Source organism: Arachis duranensis, chromosome 7 (assembly GCF_000817695.3).
Source record: "Arachis duranensis cultivar V14167 chromosome 7, aradu.V14167.gnm2.J7QH, whole genome shotgun sequence".
Taxonomy (NCBI): domain Eukaryota; kingdom Viridiplantae; phylum Streptophyta; class Magnoliopsida; order Fabales; family Fabaceae; genus Arachis; species Arachis duranensis.
In genome coordinates this window covers 61,920,179-61,946,327 of record NC_029778.3, presented here as the reverse complement: position 1 = coordinate 61,946,327, position 26,149 = coordinate 61,920,179, and the positions used below count along the sequence as shown (strand labels likewise).

Genomic DNA, 26,149 nt, shown 5'->3' with positions numbered 1-26,149 from the left:
TAGTAATATATGATATATATAGAAGCATAATGAACTAAATTCTCAAAGACCTATTTGTCCTTCGAATTTTATTTGCAAAATGACGTCAAGAACTTATTTGTCCTTCAAATTTTATTTTCCTTCCAATGTAACAGACACTTGGATACCGTTTCAACCACGTCAGTCAGTTCTATTTGATGTATAAAAATTAAATAGATGAAAGATTTAAATTGTTCTCTATTTATTAAAATCAAAAACTTTTTTTATTTAAATTTTATCAAAAATATATTTATCAAAAATTTAAAAAGTTAGCCGTCCTTTTCCCTTAAATTTTTAATAGCTCTAGTTTATCCTATTATATTTATTCCGGTAAATAAAATAAAATACAATATGAAAAATCAAAAGCACAGGGGAAAGTGAAACTACGACCGGAGTGAAAAACTAGTCATGTTGTAGAGTGTCCCTTCCGTGACGGCAACAGCCGACAGAGATTAGTTAGTTAGATTAGGTGGAAAACACTACTCACTACTCACAACAGATTCAAACAAATCATGTCATCCGTAGCTGGAAACTTAACCTGCGTGGTGGCGGCCGTTGACGGCAGCGAACAGAGCATGACCGCTCTCCGCTGGGCCCTACAAAACCTCAAGCTACGATCACCTGCTTCCGATTCCACCAACGCTGGATCCTTTGTTGTTCTCCACGTCCAATCCCCACCCTCCATCGCCACCGGCCTCAACCCCGGCGCCATCCCCTTCGGCGGCCCAAGTAACTCGACTTCAACTAACCTTTATTTGTATTATTATTATTATTATTATTTGGGAAATTTAATTGTTTTGGATTATTGAACAGCTGACCTGGAAGTACCGGCGATCACGGCGGCGATCGAGGCTCACCAGAAGCGTATCACTGAAGCCGTACTCAATCACGCTTTAGGAATTTGCGCTGAATTCAATTTGGCTGTAAGTGGTTTCGTTTTACTTACCTATTTTGACTTTGACAATTGACATTCTATGCTGTTTTTCTTTTCTTTTCACTCCTTTTGTTTTAATTTCAAATTTATGATTTTATAATATAGTACTCTTTATTCTCCTAAATAATTGTCTAGTTTTCAAATTTTATTTGATCCTAAATAAATGTTCATTCAGAAAAGTTAGTTAATATAATTATTTTTCTGTGAATAATCCTATTAAATTTAGGAAAGAAAGTAATTTTTTGTGCAATTAATTTAATCTATATAAAACCATAAGATTTGTTATTATTTTTCCAATTCATGTGCGTAATTAAAATTAGACAATCGTTTGGGTTCAAATGGATTTTGTTTAAGTGACTGCCTCATAGAAACAGGGGATCTGAAGTCTGAACAACTAGAAAATGTTTTTTTTATTATTATTTTCATCTTTTTTAATTTATTTTATTTTATTTAATATACTCCCTGCATTTATTTGGTATTACACTTTCAACCATATTATATGGATATAAAAAATTAGTCACCAATAAGCTATTGTATAGGAATAAGTATTTGGTGTTTATGGAAAAGTTTGATTGCACTTTAGCGCTATATGTGTAGGAGTTAAGAAATCTGACATCAAGGCACAATTATGAAACAGCTTTACCAAATTACTCTTGCACAACCTTTAACATCTAATTAATCCATTCTGTTTACATTAGAAAGATTCACTAAGGGCACAATGATTCATTCTTTCACAAAGTGGAGAAAAGATGGAAAGGAAGGTATATAAAGTTGTAATGGGTCAATATGTTGAGTTCAAATATGATTCATGATATGGTGCAATGGCGTTTGATCCATGTAACTGACCCCTCTTAGTAAGCACAAGGTTTTGTTGTTGATGTTGTTATGTTTGAATGTGATTTGGCCTGAGATGGTTGTCATTTAGTATATTTTGGGGTCTACAGGATTGACTTGTCTATATGTATATTGTATAGGAACCGAGGATCAAGACCCATGTCGTTGTGGGAGACCCAAAGGAGAAGATATGTGAAGCTGCACAGGATCTGAATGCTGATGTGCTTGTGATGGGGTCCCGTGCATTTGGCCCTATTAAGAGGTACACTTTAACATGTGACAAGCCTTTGTTATTGCTAGAAAAGTAAGCAAAAACTTGCATTTGCACATTTCATACTTTGCTATAAACACACTGAATGATTCTTCTCTAGATGAGAATATTAGCAATGGTTAAGAATAGGAAATGATTGGTCTATGTAATACCGGGAAAGAAGTTGAAATTTTCTCAATTGTATGGAAGCAATGCCTTTGCCAATAAGTGTTTCCAGTTTGTCTATAATATGATACGAGCAAATAACAGTTATCGTAGAGTGATGCCGTGTTAACAAACCGTTGCTGAATAAGGAAATAATCTTCAAATGCTTTAAACATTGTACACAAGCACCCTCTCAACCTTTTATTCACATGCCACATTCACCTCACAGCAAATTTATAACTGTTTTGACTTGCATATTGGACATTTTTGGACATGCGTTAAATTGAATGCAGTTATTATTAAACAAAGGAATTTTTGAAGTGAGAAATTTTGGACACACCACACATAATGTTTCTATTTTCTCCCCTTAACAGGATGTTCCTTGGCAGTGTTAGCAACTACTGTGCCCACCATGCTCAGTGCCCAGTCATTATTATCAAGGGAAAGGACAATGTCGACAAGAAAAACTAGGTATGCATCAACTGTACTATTATGAGAAGGTTTTGCCCAAATTTTATGTCATGTTGCCTAGATTGTTTAGGATTCGTGAGAAGAACATCCGAGTTATTCTTAGCACTAGCACTTATGGGTCTTTCTTAAATTTCTGGATCAAGCTAATTACTGTGGACAGCGGATAAAAATATATTTGAACACTACGCATTTATGTTTCTAAATTATCAAACTTTTTAAAAGTTCTCAATACTTATAATGAATTAGTAGTTGAATTTGGCTGTTAACACCAGTAGTAGTGTACTTAAATGAAAGATGGAATAAAATATGTGGCATGAATCCGAAGTTGGAGTGAAAATATATTGGAACCACTTGGAATTCTTAGAATAATGCCGCAGTGAGCGCCAAAATATAGTTTGTTTAGGATCATAGCATGTTACTGAAAATCTAGACTGGAGATAAATGGACCAATCTGTTTACTGGAATAATTCTTGGGATTTCCAGAGTGAAAAAAATATATTGGGACCAAAGTGTCTGATTCAAAATTTGTTGGACAGCAATTTATGTCTTGACTCATAATTCAATTATGACCCAGCACCAGTGTTTCACCAGTGTATCTGATTTTTACACGTATATCTTTTTACACATATGTCTTGGTGGAGAAAAAGGATGGACAAGGAGATGTAAAACAAAACCAAGGAAAAGTTTCAAAGAAATCCAGCGCAGAAGGAAGGAATAAATGCAGACCTAGCCATCTAAATTACCTTAATAAACAGAATAAAGTGAACAACTGAAATAAACAAAATATAAAGGGTCTGTTACTGTGAGCACCCACTAAATACTTTGAGTAGTGCTTGCACCCCAATAGCATGAATTATACTTGTATAAAAATTTGTTGAGGACTGAAGTATCCAATTTGAACACTTTTTAGGACAATTTGAATGTTTACTCTTAAATTATTTGGTGAAAATCAATAAAATGTAAACAAATAACAACCAACGATAGACTGTAACCTATAGATTCGTACATATTGATGCGCAAAAGAATTCATAACAATCAGTACAACTATTTTTCTTGTAATTGCGCTTTCATATAGAACAGAATGTATACACGCATGTATGGCTGAATGTTTTCCTTGAGATACTTATTGTTCTTAGGTGCATATAATATTTTGAGCAACTCTCGGTCCCAAGATACTTATGATAGTTAGTTATATTTCTATATCTTTTGCAATTTTATTTTGTTACAACTGAATTCAATCAACCCATTCAATTTACAATCTAAAAGGGTTTTTATCAATGTTCTGAAAATCGGACCGAACTGGCCGGTCGAACCGGTCTAACCGGGAACCGGTGATGAAAACGGTCCGGTCCACCATTTTTGAACCAACACTTTCTGTTTCATTTTTTGTGTTATTTAGATTGGTGGCCACATTTCAGTTGCCGTTGATGAATCCCTTCATTTGATCAAAAGCTTTTTCTTGCTTGTGATTTGGTATCCTTTGCTGGACACAATCTGTCAGATCCTGGTGTCTTCACATTTTCAGAACGGTGGTGCTGTCTTGTGTGTAAAGTCTTAGCAGTTAAAGTGGCTCAGAGATGTGTTGTTACAACTTGAATTCTTGTTCTAAAGCATTTTGCTCCAAGAAAGTTTGTATTCTTTAATTTCTTCAACTCATTTGCTCTCTGCTCAATCATTTCTTGTCAGTTGAGCATATTCAGCAAGCTGGTATAAGTGTCAAGTTGGGAGTGTAAATACTGTTTTGGCTTTGTGCTGGGTCCAGTATATGTTGTGGGTGATGAATAAATAATAGATTAAACATAAATTTATATGTATAATGACATTGAAATTTAGAAGGGCCATGATTATTGTTAATTTCTTATGTACGGAAAAATTAACATATGGATTCAGCATATTCTACAATTCTATTTGGGATATGGTTTAGTTGTCATGCTGATTGACTTCTTCATCAGTTAATATATGAGGAGTTTAGCTTGCGAAATGTTATGGCGGACATTTTCTTGAAGTTACAATTGACTTATCACTACATTATGATATGACGGAGTGTGGATCAATACTCCATTTTATAGAGATAAAATGATTTGTCAAAGAGGGATTTTGAAGAAGTGATTGTTATAGTGTCTAAAAAGTAGTACTTAAATTGTCAAAAAAAAGTTGTTAATTAATATTTAATTTAAAAAGTATAAAAGTAAATGATTTTTAAAAATTTAGAATTTGTTATAAAAAGTAAGTTAACCAAAAATTTGGAATCAATTTATAGGCACAATTTTTTTTTTGGATGTCCATGATATTCCCCAACTCAAGAGTCTAAAGACTAATTTGTTGCGCATTGGAGTTCTATTTATAGGCATTATTATCACTATGGAAATTTTCTTTTAAAAATTTTTTTTTTTTTGTTGTCCATGGCATCTCTCAACAATTCAATGGCTAATTCGTTGTGGATCTGTATTCCATTTAAGGGGCTGTCGCTGGCCAATGGGTTATTGCAGGCACAAGGCGGGATTTGAACTCTCGACACGCAAGAGGCGAACGAGTGAGTTGACCACTTAACCAAACTCAAGTTGTTTTTTTTTTTAAAAGATGTTATCATATCACAATTGCTTAATTTATGACAAAAATGTTATTTCAACAAGGGTAAAAAAATTATATAGTTTATCCAATAGGAACACAAGTCACGGTTATTTGAAATAAATTGGTTCAACTGTGGATGATGGCATGACATGTTCTTGTAATCCTATGTGAAAAGGAAAGTATGTATGTAAACAAATTTAACTAGCATTAGTTTCTCATGAAAAGGAAAGATGCTGGAAATTAAACTAGAATCTTAGTGGATGTTACAGTACTCCCCTCATGTTTGGAGTTTTAAAACTCTTTTATATTATTAATATTGTAATGTGTGTTGGCAGAATTTTTTAATAGTTATTTTATTAACAGAGCTTTTATTATATATTGAAAACTTCATCAAATAATTAATGTCAACAATATTTTTTTTTAAAATTAATATTTAAAAAATTAACACTAACATAAAATTATATTTTTAAATAAAAACCATAAAATATTAATAGAATACGTTGTTTAATAAAACAAAAATTAAAAAAAACGTTGCTTATAAATTATTTTTATAAATTAATAATTTAATCTCCCATCTTTACTTATTAAGCAACATTTTTTTAATTATTGTTTTATTAGTGTTAATTTTTTTATTGAAATAAAATAAAAAAAAATTATTTCCCATAACAATTTTTTTATTTTTATCTTTTAAGATTTATTTTGTTTTAAAATTTCATAAACTCATTACAGTCATACTAGTATATTTTTATTTTTATTAATTTAATTTTATTCACATAATTTAAAATTTTAAATTATAAAATCTTTAAATTAAAATTTAAATAAATATAATTTAATTAATAACTTAATTTAATTTAATAAAAATAAACGTATTCATATTATTATATTTATATGATTAATTATATTTATTCGATTTAAAAAAATAACTATTTAAAATCGTTAATTATAAATTAAAAAATTAATATACTCGTATTATTTTTAATACGATTATGTTTACAATACTCCCTAATAGTTTGGTAAATCAACCGTGTATAAAGTTTTTAATTATTTAATGAATCAATACTCTATATATTTTTATTTTTAAATTAGTTTTTTGCAGTTAAAATTTTCATTATTTTCTTTATATTTATTTTACCACTTCTGCTTTAAATATTAAAATTCTTTATATTTATTTTACCCCATGGCTCTCTTTCTCAAATCTCACTTCTAACCAAATCTATCACTACCGTTCACTATCGTGACCAGTGTCTCGTTTAACGTTACATCTCCTTCATCATTTTTTATTATTCTATTCGGATATATTTTTAAACTATCTTCAATTTTTGTCCCTATTTTAATTGTTCTGGTATTCTATTTTTGATCCTATTTTAGTGTTTTAAATTAAAATTTAAAATTTTACTTTCTAACTCACTTAGTAATCTAATTCTAAAAGAACATCTTAATATTTAAACTTAATACTAAATAATATATTTGATTCTATTAATTAAATTTAAATTCACATTTTCGTGTTGTTTCTTTTATTTACCAAAGATAAAAAATTCAAATTCAAATTTTTATTTTTTAATTTAATAAAACAACTTTAACTATTTAAAGAGTATTTTTATCATTTAAAATTATATGAAAAGTACATTTTAGTCTTTTAAAATCAAATTTAAATTTTAACATTATAAATTTATTAAAGAGTAAAGTACTGTTTTTGTCCCCAATATTTGGGATAAGTCTCAAAATTATCCCTAATGTTTAAATCGTCTTATTTAAGTATCTTAAAATTAGCTCCATGTTGTCCTGCCGTTAGGGATCTGTTAACAGAATTGACGACGAGACAAAATTGAGACTATTTTAAAATGTTAGAGACGTAAATAGGACGAAAATATTGGGACAAATCCCTAATAGCAGGACAACATTGAGCCAATTTTGAAATGTTAGGTAGCGTTTGGTGGAGAGACAGAACGAAAAGACTGAAACTGAGAGACAGAGATTGAAATAAATCTCAGTATTCTGTTTGGTGCAAAGTGGGAGACAGAAATTAAAACAAGAATGAAACTCTAATTTAATTTGTACAAAGGGTAAAATTGGAATTAATTAATTGAAATGAGGATATTTTAGGTATAAAGTGTTATTAAAGTTTCAGTCTCCATCTTTAAAAATTTTAGTCCGCTGTGTCTACTTTTTGGAGGTACTGAAATACTGAAATTTTAGGGATAGAGACAGAAATTTTAGTACCAGTCTCTAAACCAACAAACATGATACTGAGTCTCTGTCTCTTAGTCTCTGTCTCAATAAGACGATTTAAATGTTAGGAACAATTTTAGGACTTACCCCAAATGTTGAGGACAAAAATGATACTTTACTCTTTATTAAATGATATCATTTCAAATTAGAATTTGATTTTTAAATAAAAGAAAAAAAATATAAATAAAAAAATTGAATGATAATTAAAGTGAGATTAGGGTTAGATAAAAATTATATAATTTGTTGTTAGATTGGTTGTTTGAGCTAACAAGTCGGTGTTAATTTTTATAAGGACATTTTTGTCTTTATAAAATTATCTATAATAATATTTGTTAAATTAAAATTAAAAATTTATTTTCTAATTCATTTAAACAAATTTAATCCTAAAATAATTTTTATTGTTTAAATTTATAGTTTTTAATGCATGTAAACAACGATGAATACCAAAGAGATATTTTTGTCTTTTTATTAATATTTAAATAAATATTTTATAATTTTTAAATTGATTTTTAAAAAAGATAATTTTAACTTTTTAAATTTAAATATAATTTTTTATTTTTATTCTTTTTAAAATTAAATTAAATTTTAATTCAAATTAAATAACTTTAATTTTAAAAAACTTTTAGTCTTTTAAAATTAATACGAAAATATATGTTTGACTTCAGTTTTTTAAATCATCTCAATTTTGTCCTGTCGTCAATTCTGTTAACAGATCTCTAACGAAAATAAATTTTAGAGTAAAGTATCGTCTTTGTCCCCAACATTTGGGGTAAGTTCTAAAGTTGTCTCTAACGTTTCAATCGTCCTATTTAAGTCCCTAAAGTTTTAAATTTGGCTCAATGTTGTCCTGCCGTTAGAGATCTATTAACAGAATTGACGGCGGGACAAAATTGAGATAATTTAAAAAACTGAAGTCAAACATATATTTTCGTATTAATTTTAAAAGACTAAAAGTTTTTTAAAATTAAAGTTATTTAATTTGAATTAAAAATTTAATTTAATTTTAAAAAGAATAAAAATAAAAAATTATATTTAAATTTAAAAAGATAAAATTATCTTTTTAAAAAATTAATTTAAAAATTATAAAATATTTATTTAGATATTAATAAAAAGACAAAAATATCTTTTTGGTATTGACGTTATTTACATGCATCAAAAAATTAGAAATTTAAACAATAAAAATTATTTTAGGATTAAATTTTTTAAATGAATTAAAAAATAAAATTTTAAATTTTAATTTATCAAATATTCTCATAGATAATTTTATAAAGACAAAAATATTCTTATAAAAATTAACACCGACTTACAAGCTCAAACAATTAATCTAACAACAAATTATATAATTTTTATCTAACCCTAATCTCACTTTAATTATCATTCATTTTTTTATTTATATTTTTTTCTTTTATTTAAAAATCAAATTCTAATTTGAAATGATATCATTTAATAAAGAGTAAAGTATCATTTTTGTCCTCAACGTTTGGGGTAAGTCCTAAAATTATTCCTAACATTTAAATCGTCTTATTGAGACAGAGACTAAGAGACAGAGACTCAATATCATGTTTGTTGGTTCAGAGACTGGTACTAAAATTTCTGTCTCTATCCCTAAAATTTCAGTATTTCAGTACCTCCAAAAAATAGACACAGCGGACTAAAATTTTTAAAGATGGAGACTGAAACTTTAATAACACTTTATACTTAAAATATTCTCATTTCAATTAATTAATTCCAATTTTACCATTTGTACAAATTAAATTAGAGTTTTATTCTTGTTTAATTTCTGTCTCCCACTTTGCACCAAACAGAATACTAAGATTTATTTCAATCTCTGTCTTTTAGTCTATGTCTCTCAGTTTCAGTCTTTTCGTCTCTGTCTCTCCATCAAACGCTACCTAACATTTCAAAATTGGCTCAATGTTGTCCTGCTATTAGGGATTTGTCCCAATGTTTTCGTCCTATTTACGTCTCTAACATTTTAAAATAGTCTCAATTTTGTCTCGTCGTTAATTCTGTTAACAGATCCCTAACGGCAGGACAACATGGAGCCAATTTTAAGATACTTAAATAAGACGATTTAAACATTAGGGATAATTTTGAGACTTATCCCAAATATTGGGGACAAAAACAGTACTTGACTCTTTAATAAATTTATAATGTTAAAATTTAAATTTGATTTTAAAAGACTAAAATGTACTTTTCATATAATTTTAAATGATAAAAATACTCTTTAAATAGTTAAAGTTATTTTATTAAATTAAAAATAAAAATTTGAATTTGAATTTTTTATCTTTGGTAAATAAAAGAAACAATACGAAAATGTGAATTTAAATTTAATTAATAGAATCAAATATATTATTTAGTATTAAGTTTAAATATTAAGATGTTATTTTAGAATTAGATTACTAAGTGAGTTAGAAAGTAAAATTTTAAATTTTAATTTAAAACACTAAAATAGGAACAAAAATAAAATACCAGAACAACTAAAATAGGGACAAAAATTGAAGATAGTTTAAAAATATATCCGAATAGAATAATAAAAAATGATGAAGGAGATGTAAGGTTAAACGAGACACCGGTCACGATAGTGAACGGTAGTGATAGATTTGGTTAGAAGTGAGATTTGAGAAAGAGAGCCATGGGGTAAAATAAATATAAAGGATTTTAATATTTAAAGCATAAGCGGTAAAATAAATATAAAGAAAATAATGGAAATTTTAACTGCAAAAAACTAATTTAAAAATGAAAATATATAGAGTATTAATTCATTAAATAATTAAAAACTTTATACACGGTTGATTTACCAAACTATTAGGGAGTATTGTAAACATAATCGTATTAAAAATAATACGAGTATATTAATTTTTTAATTTATAATTAACGATTTTAAATAGTTATTTTTTTAAATCGAATAAATATAATTAATCATATAAATATAATAATATGAATACGTTTATTTTTATTAAATTAAATTAAGTTATTAATTAAATTATATTTATTTAAATTTTAATTTAAAGATTTTATAATTTAAAATTTTAAATTATGTGAATAAAATTAAATTAATAAAAATAAAAATATACCAATATTTTTATAATTATTTTATGGTTTTTATTTAAAAATATAATTTTATGTTAGTGTTAATTTTTTAAATATTAACTTTTAAAAAAAATATTGTTGACATTAATTATTTGATGAATTTTTCAATATATAATAAAATCTCTATTAATAAAATATCTATTAGAAAATTGTGCCAACACACATTACAATATTGATAATATAAAAGAGTTTCAAAATTCCAAACACGAAAGGAGTATTGTAACATCCACCTAGAATCTTATTGGAAAAGCCTAAAACTAAATAGACAAGATTAATTACAAGGAGTCATGATGAGTTTGAGAGAATTTTAAATGAACATAAGGACATCCCGAGGACCAAGATATATTGTCCTAAGCCGTGTCGCATGAGATGCGGTCGGTCACGGGCATTATGTTATGAATACTTCTTTGCCAAAATAAATATAAAATAAAATAAAAAACAAACTTAATCAAAATCAACGCGTGCATGCATGCATAGCGTATCTGTCTCCAGTTCTGAATAACCAGTTCTTACTTCTTAATAAAGCAATAATCAGCATAATGCTTAATAGCAAATGAATCTACGTACTTGATTGACAGATTTATAGTAACCCATTCCATGAGGGAGCAAATTACCATTTCCTTGTGTTTGCTGAAGAAAATGTGAACTCGAAGCAAGTGAACACTATCGATTATTGATGGTATAGTATGAAATAGAAGTTCGTCAAATTATTTTGGCCTCCGAATTTCAATTAACAAAATTAAGAAGAAACAACGAAATAGATTTCATCTAACTCCATAAAAGCTTTCGACTATTATCCTCTTAATTTGTGGGATTGAGATGGATCATATTTTAATCCAAACAATGAAATGGAAACGTAATTTTATTCCTTTTGGACTCAATCATTTCAATTTTTTAACTTTATTCCACCCATCAATCCAATTGGTGAAAGGGTACAAATAGAACCGGAAATTTTATAGATAAATGCTATATGTATAATTGATAATCTATATTCCTCTGCCAAATAATGGACATGTATAATTGATAATCTTTCAAAACCTCTCTTGTTAAAAACACAAGACTCAAGTTAATCTTAAATAAATAAATAAATTCATTCTTCAAGTTCTCATAATTACCATTATGCCCGGAAGTTACCAGAAGTGAGACAACTTAATCCCTCAACATCAAGCAATCAACTTGATTGAAGTTCTCAAAATAAACATCAGATGTAATGTAAATATAAAATGGATTTCGCTAGAAAACTAACTTGAGATATAATCAATTATAGTCAACTAGTTGAAAAACATGCTAGTTACATAAAGAAAAATAAAATAACTCTCCACTATCTCTATTTTCTGAAATTTTAAAATTAGAAACAAAGAAGAGTTAATTGAGTTGGCTTATGTTATAGTTGGTTCTCTAGAATAATGGTTACCAATTTAATCTGTTAGACCAATTTAGTGGATTACTCCACAAGTCTCTTTCGTGTGACAAAATTTGAGCTAGATTTTCCCTTTGCTGTCGTCCTTTTTGGAAGTTATATCTCGTGCTTCCGAGTTCAACGGATCGAACTCATTACAGTTGGACTTGAGCAAAACAAGCACACATTCACGTTGCAACCTTGGAATCCAAAGAAGTCCCACTGCTTATTACCCTTATATTCATTTTTCATTCGAGCTGTTGTATTATATGAATACATATTTTATTAAACAATTCTTCTAAGTAACTAACAAGAGTGCAGCCATTTACAGTCAATTAATAATTTTTTATTTTTTGAAATTTTTTAAGAAAAAACATCAATTCAAATTATCATAAAAAAAATTTAAACTTTAAAAAAAAATTAAAATCTAAAAAAAATACCTAAAATCAAATAATAACAAACATCTAAGATAATTATAAAATTATTTTAAAAATTTCAAAATTATTTTAAACATTTAAAAATAATTTTAAAAGTTGCTATAAAAAAATCCAAAATGTAACAAAAAATATCTAAAAACAAGCGAAAATGACATATTCAAAATCTTTTTAAAAACTGAGCGGAACACAATTTAAATTATCATGAAATATATTCAAAATTTAATTAAAAAAATTCAAAATATAAAAAATATCTAAAACCAAACAAATATCTAAAATCATTGTAAAATTATTTTTAAAATTCTAAAAATCATTTTAAAAATTCCAAAATAAAAAGGAATATTTGAAGCATAACAAAAAAAAAACATCCAAAACCTAATAAAACCAAGATATATATCTACAATTATTTTGAAAATTTCAAAACCTAACAAACGAAGCATTTAAAAAATTAGAAAAAAAACATTCGAAAACTAAACAAGAAACTTTTAAAAAAAATTAAAAAAATCATCGAAAACCTAGAAAAGAAGAAACATCCAAAATAGAAGAAAAAAAATAAAAAACTCAGGAGAAAAAACATCCAAAACTAGTAAATAGAATCATTCAAAACCAAGAAAAAAAAAGAAGAAGATCCTGCGCGACGTGATGGAGGGGGAGGCCACGACGTTCTTGCGCAAAGAGATGGACAATACATATATCAATTATAATCACAAATTAAGTTATTTCACATTAAATGACTTATATAACAATGATCTTATTTATTGTTATAAATGTTTAATTAAATAAGTTATTATTACTTTTGATTTGGAATTAAATGAAAATAAAATCAGAGATAATTTATTATTTTATTTAGGTTTTAGAGTTTAATAGTAGCACACTCAAATATAAATAGTGATTTCAGAGTCTTGGTTGGTCTCCAACATATCAAAGCTGCTTCTGTAGCTCTTGTCTCATCAAAGGAGTTGTAATTCAGCCTTATCAAGGATATAGAAAATTTTAATTGAAAAAGATCAAATAATCAAATTCTCTTAATCATATTCACGAATTTAGATACAATTTTACTCTCAAGTATTTCTTTCTTAATGATTTAATATTGATAATTTTAAAATTAAAAAAATCTTAGAATTTTCAAAAAGTGGTATTAGAGTCTTCCATGCTTAAATTGGTTAAAAGATTATTGTGATTAATTTTGCTATATATATGAGAATTGTTGTGACTTCTTTGTTATTTGAATCCTTTTCATTATGAATTCAATTTTGGGGTTAAACAAAAAAAAAAAAATTAACAATTGACGGTATAAATATCTATACGTATAATTAATAAGGACTCACAATATTATATGGTTATTATACGTTGTGTTTTATTATTTTTTTATGCTATATAAGCATTTATGGGTTTTGTTACAGAAAGAAATTAGTAAACATTTGAATTATTATACCTATTTATTTTAAAGTTTAATTTTAAAATAAATTGATTAAACATAATGTTGTCAAAGTAATTTTTTTGTGAAAATTAATTTATTTTAAAACATTAAGAATATGGTGATATGTAATTTATGTGAATATTGATCGACTCGAAGGAAGATTCATATTTTGTAGAATTACATATACATATTAATGATAAATATATGTTTGGGTACTAGTTAAGAATAAAGTAATGATTATTATTTATGCGAACAATAATCAGCCCAAAAAAAGTTTATTGTTTGGCTAAATATTAAATATTAAACCTTATTTTATTTTTTATTTAATTATGCAATCACTGATCGGCCTAAATAAAGGTTGGTGTTTGGCCAATTGATAAAAAATATATATGCGGCAACAAATAAATATAATTCTCAAGTTTTCATGTAAACAATGAGTTAATCCAAAGATAGACTTATTGTTTGACAAAATTTTGTTGAGAATATTTGATAAGCCGTACTAAATAAATTTATGTGTGCGTAGTTTATGTGAGTATAGATCGGTCCAAAGAAAATTATGTATTTAACCAAATTACATATGCATTTGTGGTAATAAACATGCGATACTTATTTGGTTCCATGTGAACAATAAGTTTATCCAAAGATAGACTTATTGTTTGGCAGGAATTATTATCAATGTTTGATTATTGTGTTAAAAACCGATTACAAATTAATATTTTTGTTCAAAGACTAAATATTAATATTATGCTGGTATTTGTGATGGACCCATCATTATATGAATTTTATTCGTATGATATGTAACTTGTGTGAATATATTATTTTACTTTAAAATTATATCTACTGATTTTAGTTTATTTTTAAATAAATTTTTTTGGAAATTAGAAAAAAAAGAGACTTTTTGTCGTTTGTAACTTATATTTTATCAAATTATTATCTCATATGACCTTTCAATACAAGAAAAATGATGAATACCATCGGATTTACAGTTGAATTTGGCATCGCAGAATAGTGGTGAATTTATTGTCGAATTTACCGGCGGTGACAACGTCAAATTCATAAGGTTAAGTAATAACCGGCGGATTTTGGTTTTTGATAGTAAATCCGCCGGTAATATTTGGGGGGAAAATTAAATTGGCGAATCCTTTACTGTTAGAAAAATCGAACTGTAATCCCAATTAGTGAAACACTGCGTTTTAGTGACTTGCAATGATTTACCATTGAAAAAAATATGACGGTAACAAGGCATAAATTCAAATTGCAAACCTGATGCGTGAGATAGTGAATTTGCATTTAATTTGTTAAGTTTAATCAAGAATTAATTGTCTTTTAGTCACTATGGATGCTACCTTGACTCTTGTGCAATTCTATTTATTTTAGGTAGCATTCGGCTCGATTTGATGGAGTTTTTGCAGCACAAGAATTAAAGGAGATTACAGCGAGGAGCGACGCGTGCGCGTACCTAACGCGTGCGAGTGATTTGGAGCTTTCCATGGCGACGCGTGCGCGTGAAAAGCGAAGTTGCACAGCGACGCGTGCGCGGACTTGACGCGTACGCGTGACACGCGAAGAAGACCATCGACGCGTACGCGTGACATTCGCCACGTGCAGAAAACGCAGAAAATGCTGGGGGCGATTTCTGGGCTGTTTTTGACCCAGTTTTCAGCTCAGGAAACACAGATTAGAGGCTGCAGAATGGAGGACTCAGGAGAACACTTCCTGTTACTTCCCAAGTTAAGCATGGACCCTACAAAGCAAGTGGTCCCCATCCATCAATTGAAGACTTACTGATTATTTAGTTAATTCTGATTTAAAACTTTATTTTTTATCTTTAAATTAGAAAAAGATATTATTTTAGTTTTTAGAAACTAGATTTTAAATTTATTAGGATTAGATATAAAAGGGAAAAGAAACTTCCTTTTTAAAGATGCCATTAGTTAACTTTTCATTCCACCTCAGCCCAATTTACAATCCTAGTTTTTTTCTCTGAATCATGAGCAACTAAACTTCCACTGTTAAGGTTAGGAGCTCTGTCTATTGTATGGATTGATATTATTCTTTCCTATTTTAATTCATGTTTTGATTCAGTTTTCAAGAATTGTTTTCGTTCTTTATTTTATGAATTTGGGTGGAACGGAAGTATGACCCTCTTTCTAATTGAGTTCTTGTATAACTTAGAAAAGCACTTTACTTGAACAACAGCTTGAAAATAATTTCTCCTAAATTTTAATTATTTAGATTTAACAGGATACGTGACATATAATCCTCTTATTTTTGGGTAATTAGAATTTTTGTGGCATTTAAACTAGAAATTAAACTTCACCCTTTAATTGGAAGTAATTGACCAAGGAATTGGCGATTGTTGAAAGTTAGAGGAGACTAGGAAGGTCTAAGGAATTAAGGTCTAGTCACATATAGTTTGCATGAATTGAATCTTGCATGATTAAAATAGTTAATAAGAAAAGTCGATAACTCTGAAGCCTTAACTGTTTCTCTAATATTTTATTCCCAACTTATTCACCTGCCTGTGTTCAAACTATGAATTTACTGTTTAATGCTCTTGAATATCCAAACACTCTTTTCTGCTTGCCTAACTAAGTAAATCATTTAACCATTGTTGCTTAGTCCATCAATCCTCGTGGGATCGACCCTCACTCACCTGAGGTATTACTACTTGGTACGACCCGGTGCACTTGCCGGTTAGTCTGTAGTTGTAAATTCTGCACCAGAACTTTTTTCCCTCTCGTTCGAGATTCACTCTCTCTCTCATTCAGCCATCTTTTTCTCCTGTCTTCAATCCCCAACACCACCCTCTCTGTCGCTGCTAACCTACCCACTGCCGACACCCCTTCCTTCTTCTTCTTCCACTCCCTCTTCTCTCCTTATCACTTCACTGTTCACCTTCTCCATTCTTGAAACCGCCGCGCTGCACCACAGATCCACCACCACCATTGCCCAGCTTCGTCTTTCTCCCTCCTCTCGTGTCACCGCGCCTCCTTCCACCTCTCCTCTGTCTCTGTGGATGGTTGTTGCTGCTCATCCTTCGCCTTTCGTGCCTCTTGGTTGTGCTGCCTGCACGCTGTCGTGCATCGTCCACCTTTTGGAATCGTCTCTACCTCTGCGACAACAGGTAACCATTTTAATTTATTTTCCAGTTATTCTAATAATTTTAGATGCTATATTAATTTTAAGTAGTTGATTCATTGATGTTATTGTTGTTATTTTTATTATTGATTAGTTTATGACGCTGATTAGAATATGACAATGATTGAAATATTGAATTAGTTTATGAATTTGTTTATGAATATGAATATGAATATGCAGTGGTTTTGTTGATTATGAATATGCTAAGATTTTGTTAATTGTTGAATTGGTTTTATATGAATTCATAATGTAAAGAAAAAATTGAATGGGTTCCAATTATCCAATGAAATTTTTCTTATTTTGAAAATGTGACATTTTAGGAAGAAATATTATTTTGAGTATATGTGTTATTTATATTATTATATGTGTTATGTACTATGATGCACGGACACTGCCACGTACACGGGACACGACACGACACGACATGAGACACGCCGACACACTAATTTTAAAATTTTTTTATATGTAATATATAAAGTATTATTTACATAAATCATAATGACATTTTGATATTTTATTGATATTAAAACATAAATTGAAATTTTAATTATTTTTAATATCTCATTTTAATTATATAAAGTATTTAAAATATTTTTTGTGTTAATAAATAATAATATATACTATTTCTAAATTTATTTTAAGAATACATGTTAAGAATAAGGCTGGACACACTGACACGTGATGATATTTAGGTGTGTCCAAGCGTGTTCGGAGAAGAATTTTTTAGTTTTTATTAAGACACATTTAGACACAGCAGACACGCTTGTCAGACGAGTGTCGATGAGTGTCATGCCGAAAATGTGTCCGACACGCGACACGACAACATAGCGAAGTGTCCTTGCTTCATAGGTTATGTACATTATTGAGCTTCTTGTTGATTTTTTTCTTATTTCTAACTCACAAATGTTTTCAAATCATCTTAGGCGCACTAATTGAGTTGAGATTGAACTTTGACAAGTGTTTTGATTATTGAACTGAATTGTTGAATATTGTTGCTTAAGTTGTTTGAAATTATCTAAATTATGGTAATTCACTGTGTTACAGCTGGTTTTGCTCTTTTCATACATGACGACGGGTAGAGTTCTAGCATATCAGGTTGCTAGTCATGGTCGTCCTCGTGATTGAGAAGAAGGAGGGTTTTTTTCGGTACCCCCCAGAAATTTTGGATCCTCTCACTCTACTCCAACTATCCCAGTGATGTCACAGGTTGTGGGTTTAGTGGACCAGCCATTCATCATGATCGCTAACCCCAACTACGTTCCTCCATTTATGGCGACAACGCCACCTCCAACCACTTATCAACCTGCTGCCAAAGTAATGTCGCCTCCAGCGATGGAAGCTGCAGCCCCAGAGTCCTCTCACAGAAGTGAGGTAGCTGATACCCCTCCACCACTTTCTGTTGTACGATTGACGATTTGGCTTGATGGTGGCTTAGGATAAGTATCACTTTAAGTCTTCTATATTTCCTGATTATTGAATTGCTGAAAGTATCTGATTGTTGATTCTAGTTTAATGGATTTAGGGCTATAGGTTTGAATGCTGAAAATTCTTCTATATTTTCTGAATATTGGATTACTGAAAATGTTCGATTATTGATTCTAGTTTAGTGGATTTAGGACAATAAGTTTGATTGGCTAAAAAGTGTTACTATATTTCTTGATTATTGAATTGTTGAAAGTATTTGATTATTGATTCTAGTTTCGTGGATTTAGGGATGTAGGTTTGAATGGATGAAAATTCTTCTATATTTTCTAATTATTGAGTTGCTGAAAGTGTCTGATTGTTGATTCTAGTTTAGTGGTTTTAGGGCTGTAAGTTTGAATGGCTAAAAGTGATGCTATATTTCCTAATTATCGAATTGCTGAAAGTGTTTGACTGTTGACTCTTGTTTTAGTGGATTTAGAGCTGTAGGTTTGAATGGCTAAAAATTCTTCTATATTTTTTTATTATTGAATTATTGAAAGTATCTAATTGTTGAGTCTAATTTAGTGGATTTAGGGTTGTAGGTTTAAATGGCTGAAAGTTCTTCTATATTTCCTAATTATTGAATTGCTGAAAGTATCTGATTGTTGATTCTAGTTTAGTGAATTTAGCGCTGTAGGTTTGAATGGCTGAAAATTGTTGCTATATTTTCTAATTATTAAATTGCTGAAAGTGTCTGATTGTTGATTCTAGTTTAGTGGATTTAGGACTGTAGGTTTGAATGGCTAAAAAATATTACTATATTTTCTGATTATTGAATTGCTGAAAGTGTCTGATTGTTGATTTTTGTTTAGTAGATTTAGGGTTGTAGGTTTGAATGGCTGAAAAGTGTTTCTATATTTCTTGATTGTTGAATTGCTAAAAGTGTCTAATTGTTTATTCTAGTTTAGTGGATTTAGGGTTGTAGGTTTGAATGGCTGAAAGTGTTGCTATATTTCCTAATTATTGAATTGCTGACAGTGTTTGATTGTTGATTCTTGTTTAGTGGATTTAGGGTTGTAGGTTTGAATGGCTGAAAATTCTTCCATGTTTTTTTATTATTGAAAATTGTTGAAAGTATCTGATTGTTGATTATAGTTTAGTGGATTTAGGACTATAGGTTTGAATGTATAAAAATTCTTCTATATTTTTTATTGTTGAATTGCTGAAAGTATCTGATTATTGATTCTAGTTTAGTAATTTTATGGCTATAGGTTTGATTAGCTGAAAAGTGTTGCTATATTTCCTAATTATTGAATCGCTGAAAGTGTTTGATTGTTAATTCTAGTTTAGTGGATTTAGGGCTGTAGGTTTAAATGGCTAAAAGTGTTGCTATATTTTCTGATTATTGAATTGCTAAAAGTGTTTGATTGTTGATTCCTGTTTAGTAGATTTTGGGCTAAATGGCTGAAAATTCTTCTATATTTCATGATTATTGAATTGTTGAAAGTATCTAATTGTTGGTTCTAGTTTAGTGAATTTATAGCTGTAGGTTTGAATGGCTGAAAATTCTTCTATGTTTTCTGATTATTGAAATGCTGAAAGTGTATGATTATTGATTCTAGTTTAATAGATTTAGGACTATAGGTTTGATTGGCTAAAAAGTATTGCTATATTTTCTGATTCTTGAATTGCTAAAAGTGTTGAATTGTTGATTCTTGTTTAGTATATTTAGGGCTATAGATTTGAATAGCTAAAAATTCTTTTATATTTTTTTATAATGGAATTACTGAAAGTGTCTGATTTTTTATTCTAGTTTAGTGGATTTAGGCATGCTAGTTTGAATAGCTGAAAGTATTGCTATATTTTCTGATTATTGAATTGTTGAAAGTGTCTGATTGTTGATTCTAGTTTATTAGATTTAGGGTTGTTTGTTTGAATGGATGAAAATTCTTCTATATTTCATGTTTATTAAATTGTTGAAAGTATCTTATTGTTGATTCTAGTTTGGTGGATTTAGGGCTATAGGTTTGAATGGCTAAAAGTATCTGTTGTTCATTGATTTTGGCACATTCTAGTTATCGATGAAATTCTGCCAAAATTTTTATAAAAATCTCTGTATATTATGGTTTTTCCGTGGGTTGTTGATGGGTTTGCGCTGAACAACAATACATATACTCAGGAGATGACCAACATCTTCAACCTGATGTACAACCACCCCTGACCCAGTTACAAGAAGATCTCCGCTGAAACCAAATAGCGATAGTTTCAGAAATAGACGGTAATTAATTTTTTTTAGTTTCAAACTTTTTAGCTAATTTATTTCTATTTTGATTAACTAATTTTAAAGTTTTTTTGTGCAACTACATTTTATATGGGACACCTCTTACGATGCCCTCATTAGAAAGATACAAGATCATCGAATGGGTCGGCGGCTACAGTTTATGTTGGAAGATGTTCGTGAGGAGCAGGACCACCTGATGACCTGGCTTCGACTTAAAATAAAAAAGGCTCTGATAGTTCACTAGGAGATAGATGAGGGGTTTAGGCATCGGCATCTCACCAAAAGAGCTAACAGGCAATCAGCCAAGTCGTCTAAGTATACCGTCGGCTCAGTGACTTTCATGAAGACTAAGGTCAGACTGGTATGTAGTGTCTTTAATTTCTATATTAACTTAGTTATATTCTTTTATATATCAGTAATAGGCATTCTATTATATTGTTTCAATACAACATGTGTAGTCGAAGACGTTGGATTGTGAGGCGATATTGGCAGAGACGTTCAAGTACACCCACACGTTGAAGGAGAACAAAGCGAGATATTCTGATCAGTGGTCTCGGGATCATTATATGAGTAAACATACATCTGATCTTCTGATATAAAATTAGAGATTAAATGTATAGCTATCGTACTAATCACAATAACATGTGTTATACAAGAGTCCTACAACCAGAGACTAGAGGTCGCGACTCAATAATCCAAACAAAGTGGGGAGGACGTCGCCGATAGATTTGCTGCTTCAGTCATCAATCCTGATGCAGTTTGGCATGAGACCGCCTCAATGTTGTACAAGTATCGCATATACGGGCTGAGAATGTTCTTCGTAAGCAGTCTCCACACCTCCACATTGAGGCCATCATCCGCTTCTACTACCAGTCTAGCTGTCGAGCCCGAGAAAGGCGTGGATTTGAGGCTCAGGAGTTGAACAATTATCAAAAAAAGTATCAAGAGATCTCCACACGCGTGACAGACATGGATGACCTCAGGCTGGAGTGGAGGGAGCAGCTGGAGCGGTTTCAGTAGAAGGAGGGTCAGATAGAGATGTACAAGGCTTAGATGCGCACCACTGCCATCATCCCTGCCGGTGACTGCACTGCTACTGGTGGTAGCACCGCTGCTGGTGGCACATAGACATCACTGCCTTCTGTGCTGCTTCATTGGGGCCACAAGACTGACGATAACTGTAACACCCTACCACACAGAGCTTTACGCTTAGGTCGTAAAATAGAGGTGGTGTGATATTACGACCTCTAAAATAAAATATATATACGTATTATAGTTGAAAGAAGGTAATATACAAGGAGCCTTGAATGATAGGTAAAGCAAAATCGCAAAATTAAAAGCGCAACACTCAAGAATAAGGTTTACTTGCGTACGAAGAAAGTTAAGGTACATAAGCATACATATATATATATATATATATATATATAAGGTCAATGGTACAAAATAACAAGCTCCTAACTTAGCCTGCGAAACTAAGACTGGCCGGAGGATATTTACATTATACATACATATAGAAATCCATAACCTAAAATATATAAAGGTTACTCTACTTCTCCATAAACCTCTATGAGGTGCGAAAGTAAAGCATATATATAGGGAGAATTTATACATATAGATATAACAAAATGAAACAAAATATTAAATCTCAAAAGCCCATTTTGTTGCAGAGAACTCCAGACGCCTAGTGAGGTGCCTCTCGACCTGCATCTGAAAAATATAAATATCCATATGGAATGAGAACCGGGGATTCTCAACATGGTAATGGTGCCGACATAAGATATAAGGTTCCAGGAAAGCCAGAGGCAATCCTAAAATGCTGACACTCAGATTATAAAACTTAAGAATTAAAACAGAAGCCATAAATTAGGGTGGTTCTCTAAGGCTTCCTAAACTTAACCAAAACTTTAACCTAACCCTCAATCATCCACTTTTCTTCAAAACCTCCATTTCCAGTGGAATCACACAGACAAGCAAGTAGACAATGACAAACACAATTAGGATACAAGTAATGCAAATAGAACGTATGACAATGAAGCATATTAAAATCACATATGCATTCCTAATTAGAGCACAAGCAAGCAATTCAAATGATATGCATATGATGCATACCTATCCTATGGCCGATGAGTCTCATTTGTCGATTATCAAGCCAATCCAACAAGTTTGGTTGCTAAACCTTGGACCGTCCCTTGACGTGCATCCCCAAGGGTCTATGCATAGCTTTTTCTCATATATAAATCTTGCTCATTGGGGGATATCCTTCTCGAGAATTTTTACGTACCAAGTCATCCTTATGTCGTAGGGTCAACAGAGTATCGAGTCTTAACTTGGAGCACGTGGTGGCAAGCCACTGTTCTTTACCTAGGAAAACTCGTATCTCAGATAAAATAAATGCATAAGCCACTTAAGCATTCATATTCATTTGTAATCATTTCATAATCATACATTATGGCCATAGCATCATTTATATATCATATATTTGCGCCTTTTATACATAATTCATCATAACCCAGAGCAAGTGGTGCGTACCACACCCTTGCATCTACCGGAAAGCCTCTATACTACCCAACTTGGAGCAAGTGGAGCGAAACCACAATCCTTGCGCTTACCTAGGAGGTACGTTCTCATATACCCAGGAGGAACAAAGGAGGAGATCCTAACCTCCCACCATCTCGCTGGGGGCGATTTTACAATAACAGAGGAACAAAAAAGGGGATCCTCACCTTCCACCATCTTCTGGGGTTGCACTTTCAAGAAAGAGTGCTCAAATATAACATTTATTCCTTTCTTTAATCCTTCTCAAACTTTTTTCATCTCCAAGTTACCACCCCCTTTCTAACTTCTTATCATCAATCAACACATAACGCAAGCACCTTGATCGCGTACGCGAGATACCAGACCCGAATGGAATGGTCGCGTCCGGTGCAAGTGGTCGCGTATGCAACCCCTTAAAATCCTTTTCTCGCGTACACATGCACCAGCCTGCATACGCGAGATGCCCAACCCAAATAGAATGGTTGCGTCGTGTGCGGTGGTCGCGTACGTGAGTTCTGCAGAACCAGCAAAAATCTTCAAGTTGCAGAATTTCAATTTTTCGCACCAAACTTCCGACAAGCATAACTCTTTTGTTTTAAAACGTTTTTCATCCGTTCTTCAAACGGCATAAACTTCATGGACCCAATTTTCATATGAAATGAGTTCGACAGAATTTGAGAGTCTAGAAGCCATGTTATGGCTCGCTGAAGTTCAGCCAAAAATTAAATTTTCAGAAAAGTTTATAAACCTCTATTTTCACAAAAATCAAACTCAATACCAACATTCCACTCATACAAATAGCACCACAACATACCATTTACAGCACTGCGATCTCCACATCCTACCACAATCAACCGTACCTCAATATTACTCAATCTCATACATAAATTCCTCAATTAACCAACAAGATCATCAATAATTCATCACATATACATATTCATTCTTAACAACTTGTCAATCATCATTAAATCATCATATAGCATTCTATTTTAATCACTAACATCAAGCACCAAATCAATACTCAATCTATTTCAACATTTATTATCAAAGGTACTAAGCATTTAACACATTCATGAATTCACACCTATCTTATGGTCATCTAGCCTAAGTTTTCACAAGACATTATATATTAAATACGAGAAACCAAAATCATACCTTGGTCGATTTTCACGTATAATCCAAAGACACCCCACAAGGCAAGCTCACAAGTTCTACCATCAAAAGTCAGCCTCCAAAGCTCCCAATCAAGTTTCCATCTCCTCAATGGTGCTCCAAAACACAATTACACACTACCTCTACACATTACCAAATCTATATACCAAGTTTCAATACCTAATACACAATAATCCAAAAATCCAGAAGGTTTAGAAGCTCTTACATTACCCATACCTCAAATGAGCAAAACCTACTAATCCATCAAGTTTAATTTGAGCCTAAACACCAAGATATCAAGTTTCAACAACCCAACTACAAAGTTTTTGAAAATAAGGGGGAAAAAAGAATGCTGAGATGAAATTGAGGTTCCTTACTAAAATTAGTCATCGAACTTTGTAGAGCTCGACAACATAGACGCGTGGTCGCAAACGGTGTGGCAATCGGAGCTCGGAGTAGCAAATTATATGGATTTGAAATGGAATAAGGGTTTTGGAACCTTCTTTCTTCTACCCTTATGTTTTGGAACATGAACGGTGAATGAAGGGAAGAAAATGAGGTGAAACTCATTAGTTAGTGAAGTGTGGGTTGGGCCTTGATCCCAATATGGGTCTGGTTTGTTCAGTTTGGACCGTTCGGTCCAATTTTGGGCCAAATTCTTTTAAATTAGTATCAAAATTCTTATTTTAATTAGTTCTATCTTATTAAACTATAAAATTCATATTTCTAATTTTTTTATTAAAAATTAATTTATTGACTAATTATTCGCTAATTTTTACGGGGTTTACAATAACGACGACGACAACGAGGATTGCCTAAATCTTTAGTTGTTAGTGTTTCGTTTTATTGTTTTATTGTATTTATTTGATGTACTTGATTTTTAATTTATTTTAAATAATAGGTTCCTATTATTTATGAATTGACCATTAATTGTGTAAAAAATAAATTTAAATAAAAAATTAAAATTGACCATTTATTTCATAATTCTTTTAAAACAAATCGGTATTACTGTCAGATTTATCGAGGAAATAATCTAACGGTAATAATATGGGAAACAACATATTGTGGCACCAATATTACTGTAAAAAAATTCATCAGTAACCAAATAGTTTTTCGAACAGATAATATGTTGGAGAATCTGACGGTAATTACTGTTGGACAAAAAAATTTCGACGGTAAACATTTATCGGCGATGTTTATACTGTCTAATTCACTCCGACGGTACTCGGTATTTTTCTTGTAGTGTTTTGAGATAAATGTGGTTGATGACTTATATCAGTTCAGTGAGAGTATGTATATTTTTATTATGGGATAAGTATGGTTTTGGTCCCTAAAGTTTTCAGCCAGAATCAAAATTGTCCCTCATCTAATTTTTTATATAAAATCGTCCTTAACGTTTTTTTCGTATTAAAATCGTCCTTTTTAATAAAAATTTTTGTTTTATTCCTAAACTACCCCTATTCCTATTTTAATAATAAAAATTATAAAATTAAAAAAAAGACAACGCGTGGGGGAAGGGAAGCTGTCGTCCCACTGCCGCCTTGCCGCCCTCTGGCACCGCACCGTACCACCACCACCTTCTTCTTCTTCTTCTTCTTCTTCTTCTTCTTCTTCTCTCCTCACCGCCGTCATATGAAGAACCACCGTCCGCCGCTGTCTCTACCTTCTGCATCTGCTTCTTTGTGCTTTGAATTTCTGAGGAACCACCATCTGCTTCTTTGTTGATTTGTTGCTTTCTGTTTCCTGCTTGTTAAATTTGTGTTTGAATTTGTTGATTTTCTGTTTCTGCTTCTCTGTGTGGAGGTGGAGGTGGGGTGG

General features: G+C 30.8%; 1 protein-coding gene across 5 annotated transcripts; it reads left to right on the top strand.

Annotated features, from left to right (window-relative positions):
- Window positions 1-379: 379 nt before the first annotated feature.
- LOC107459246 (universal stress protein PHOS34) lies at window positions 380-5,295 on the top strand. 5 transcript variants are annotated; one of them, XM_021128030.2, is made up of 5 exons: window positions 380-747; window positions 832-941; window positions 1,927-2,048; window positions 2,576-2,672; window positions 5,132-5,295. In XM_021128030.2, the coding sequence occupies exons 1-4, from the start codon at window positions 531-533 to the stop codon at window positions 2,670-2,672; spliced, it is 546 nt and encodes a 181-aa protein (XP_020983689.1). In that variant the 5' UTR covers window positions 380-530; the 3' UTR covers window positions 5,132-5,295. The 5 variants fall into 5 exon arrangements, with proteins under 5 accessions (XP_020983689.1, XP_015932952.1, XP_020983688.1 ...); XM_016077466.3 differs by lacking the exon at window positions 5,132-5,295 and adding an exon at window positions 4,174-4,574; XM_021128029.2 differs by lacking the exon at window positions 5,132-5,295 and adding an exon at window positions 3,320-3,848.
- The last annotated feature ends 20,854 nt before the right edge of the window (window positions 5,296-26,149 follow it).

What these genes read in the sequence shown, in the direction of transcription:
- LOC107459246 (XM_021128030.2), top strand. Translation starts at nt 531, where the DNA reads ATGTCATCCGTAGCTGGAAACTTAACCTGCGTGGTGGCGGCCGTTGAC. An exon ending in CATCCCCTTCGGCGGCCCAA is followed by an intron (nt 748 to 831) that starts GTAACTCGACTT and finishes ATTATTGAACAG; the next exon opens with CTGACCTGGAAGTACCGGCG. An exon ending in GCATTTGGCCCTATTAAGAG is followed by an intron (nt 2,049 to 2,575) that starts GTACACTTTAAC and finishes TCCCCTTAACAG; the next exon opens with GATGTTCCTTGGCAGTGTTA.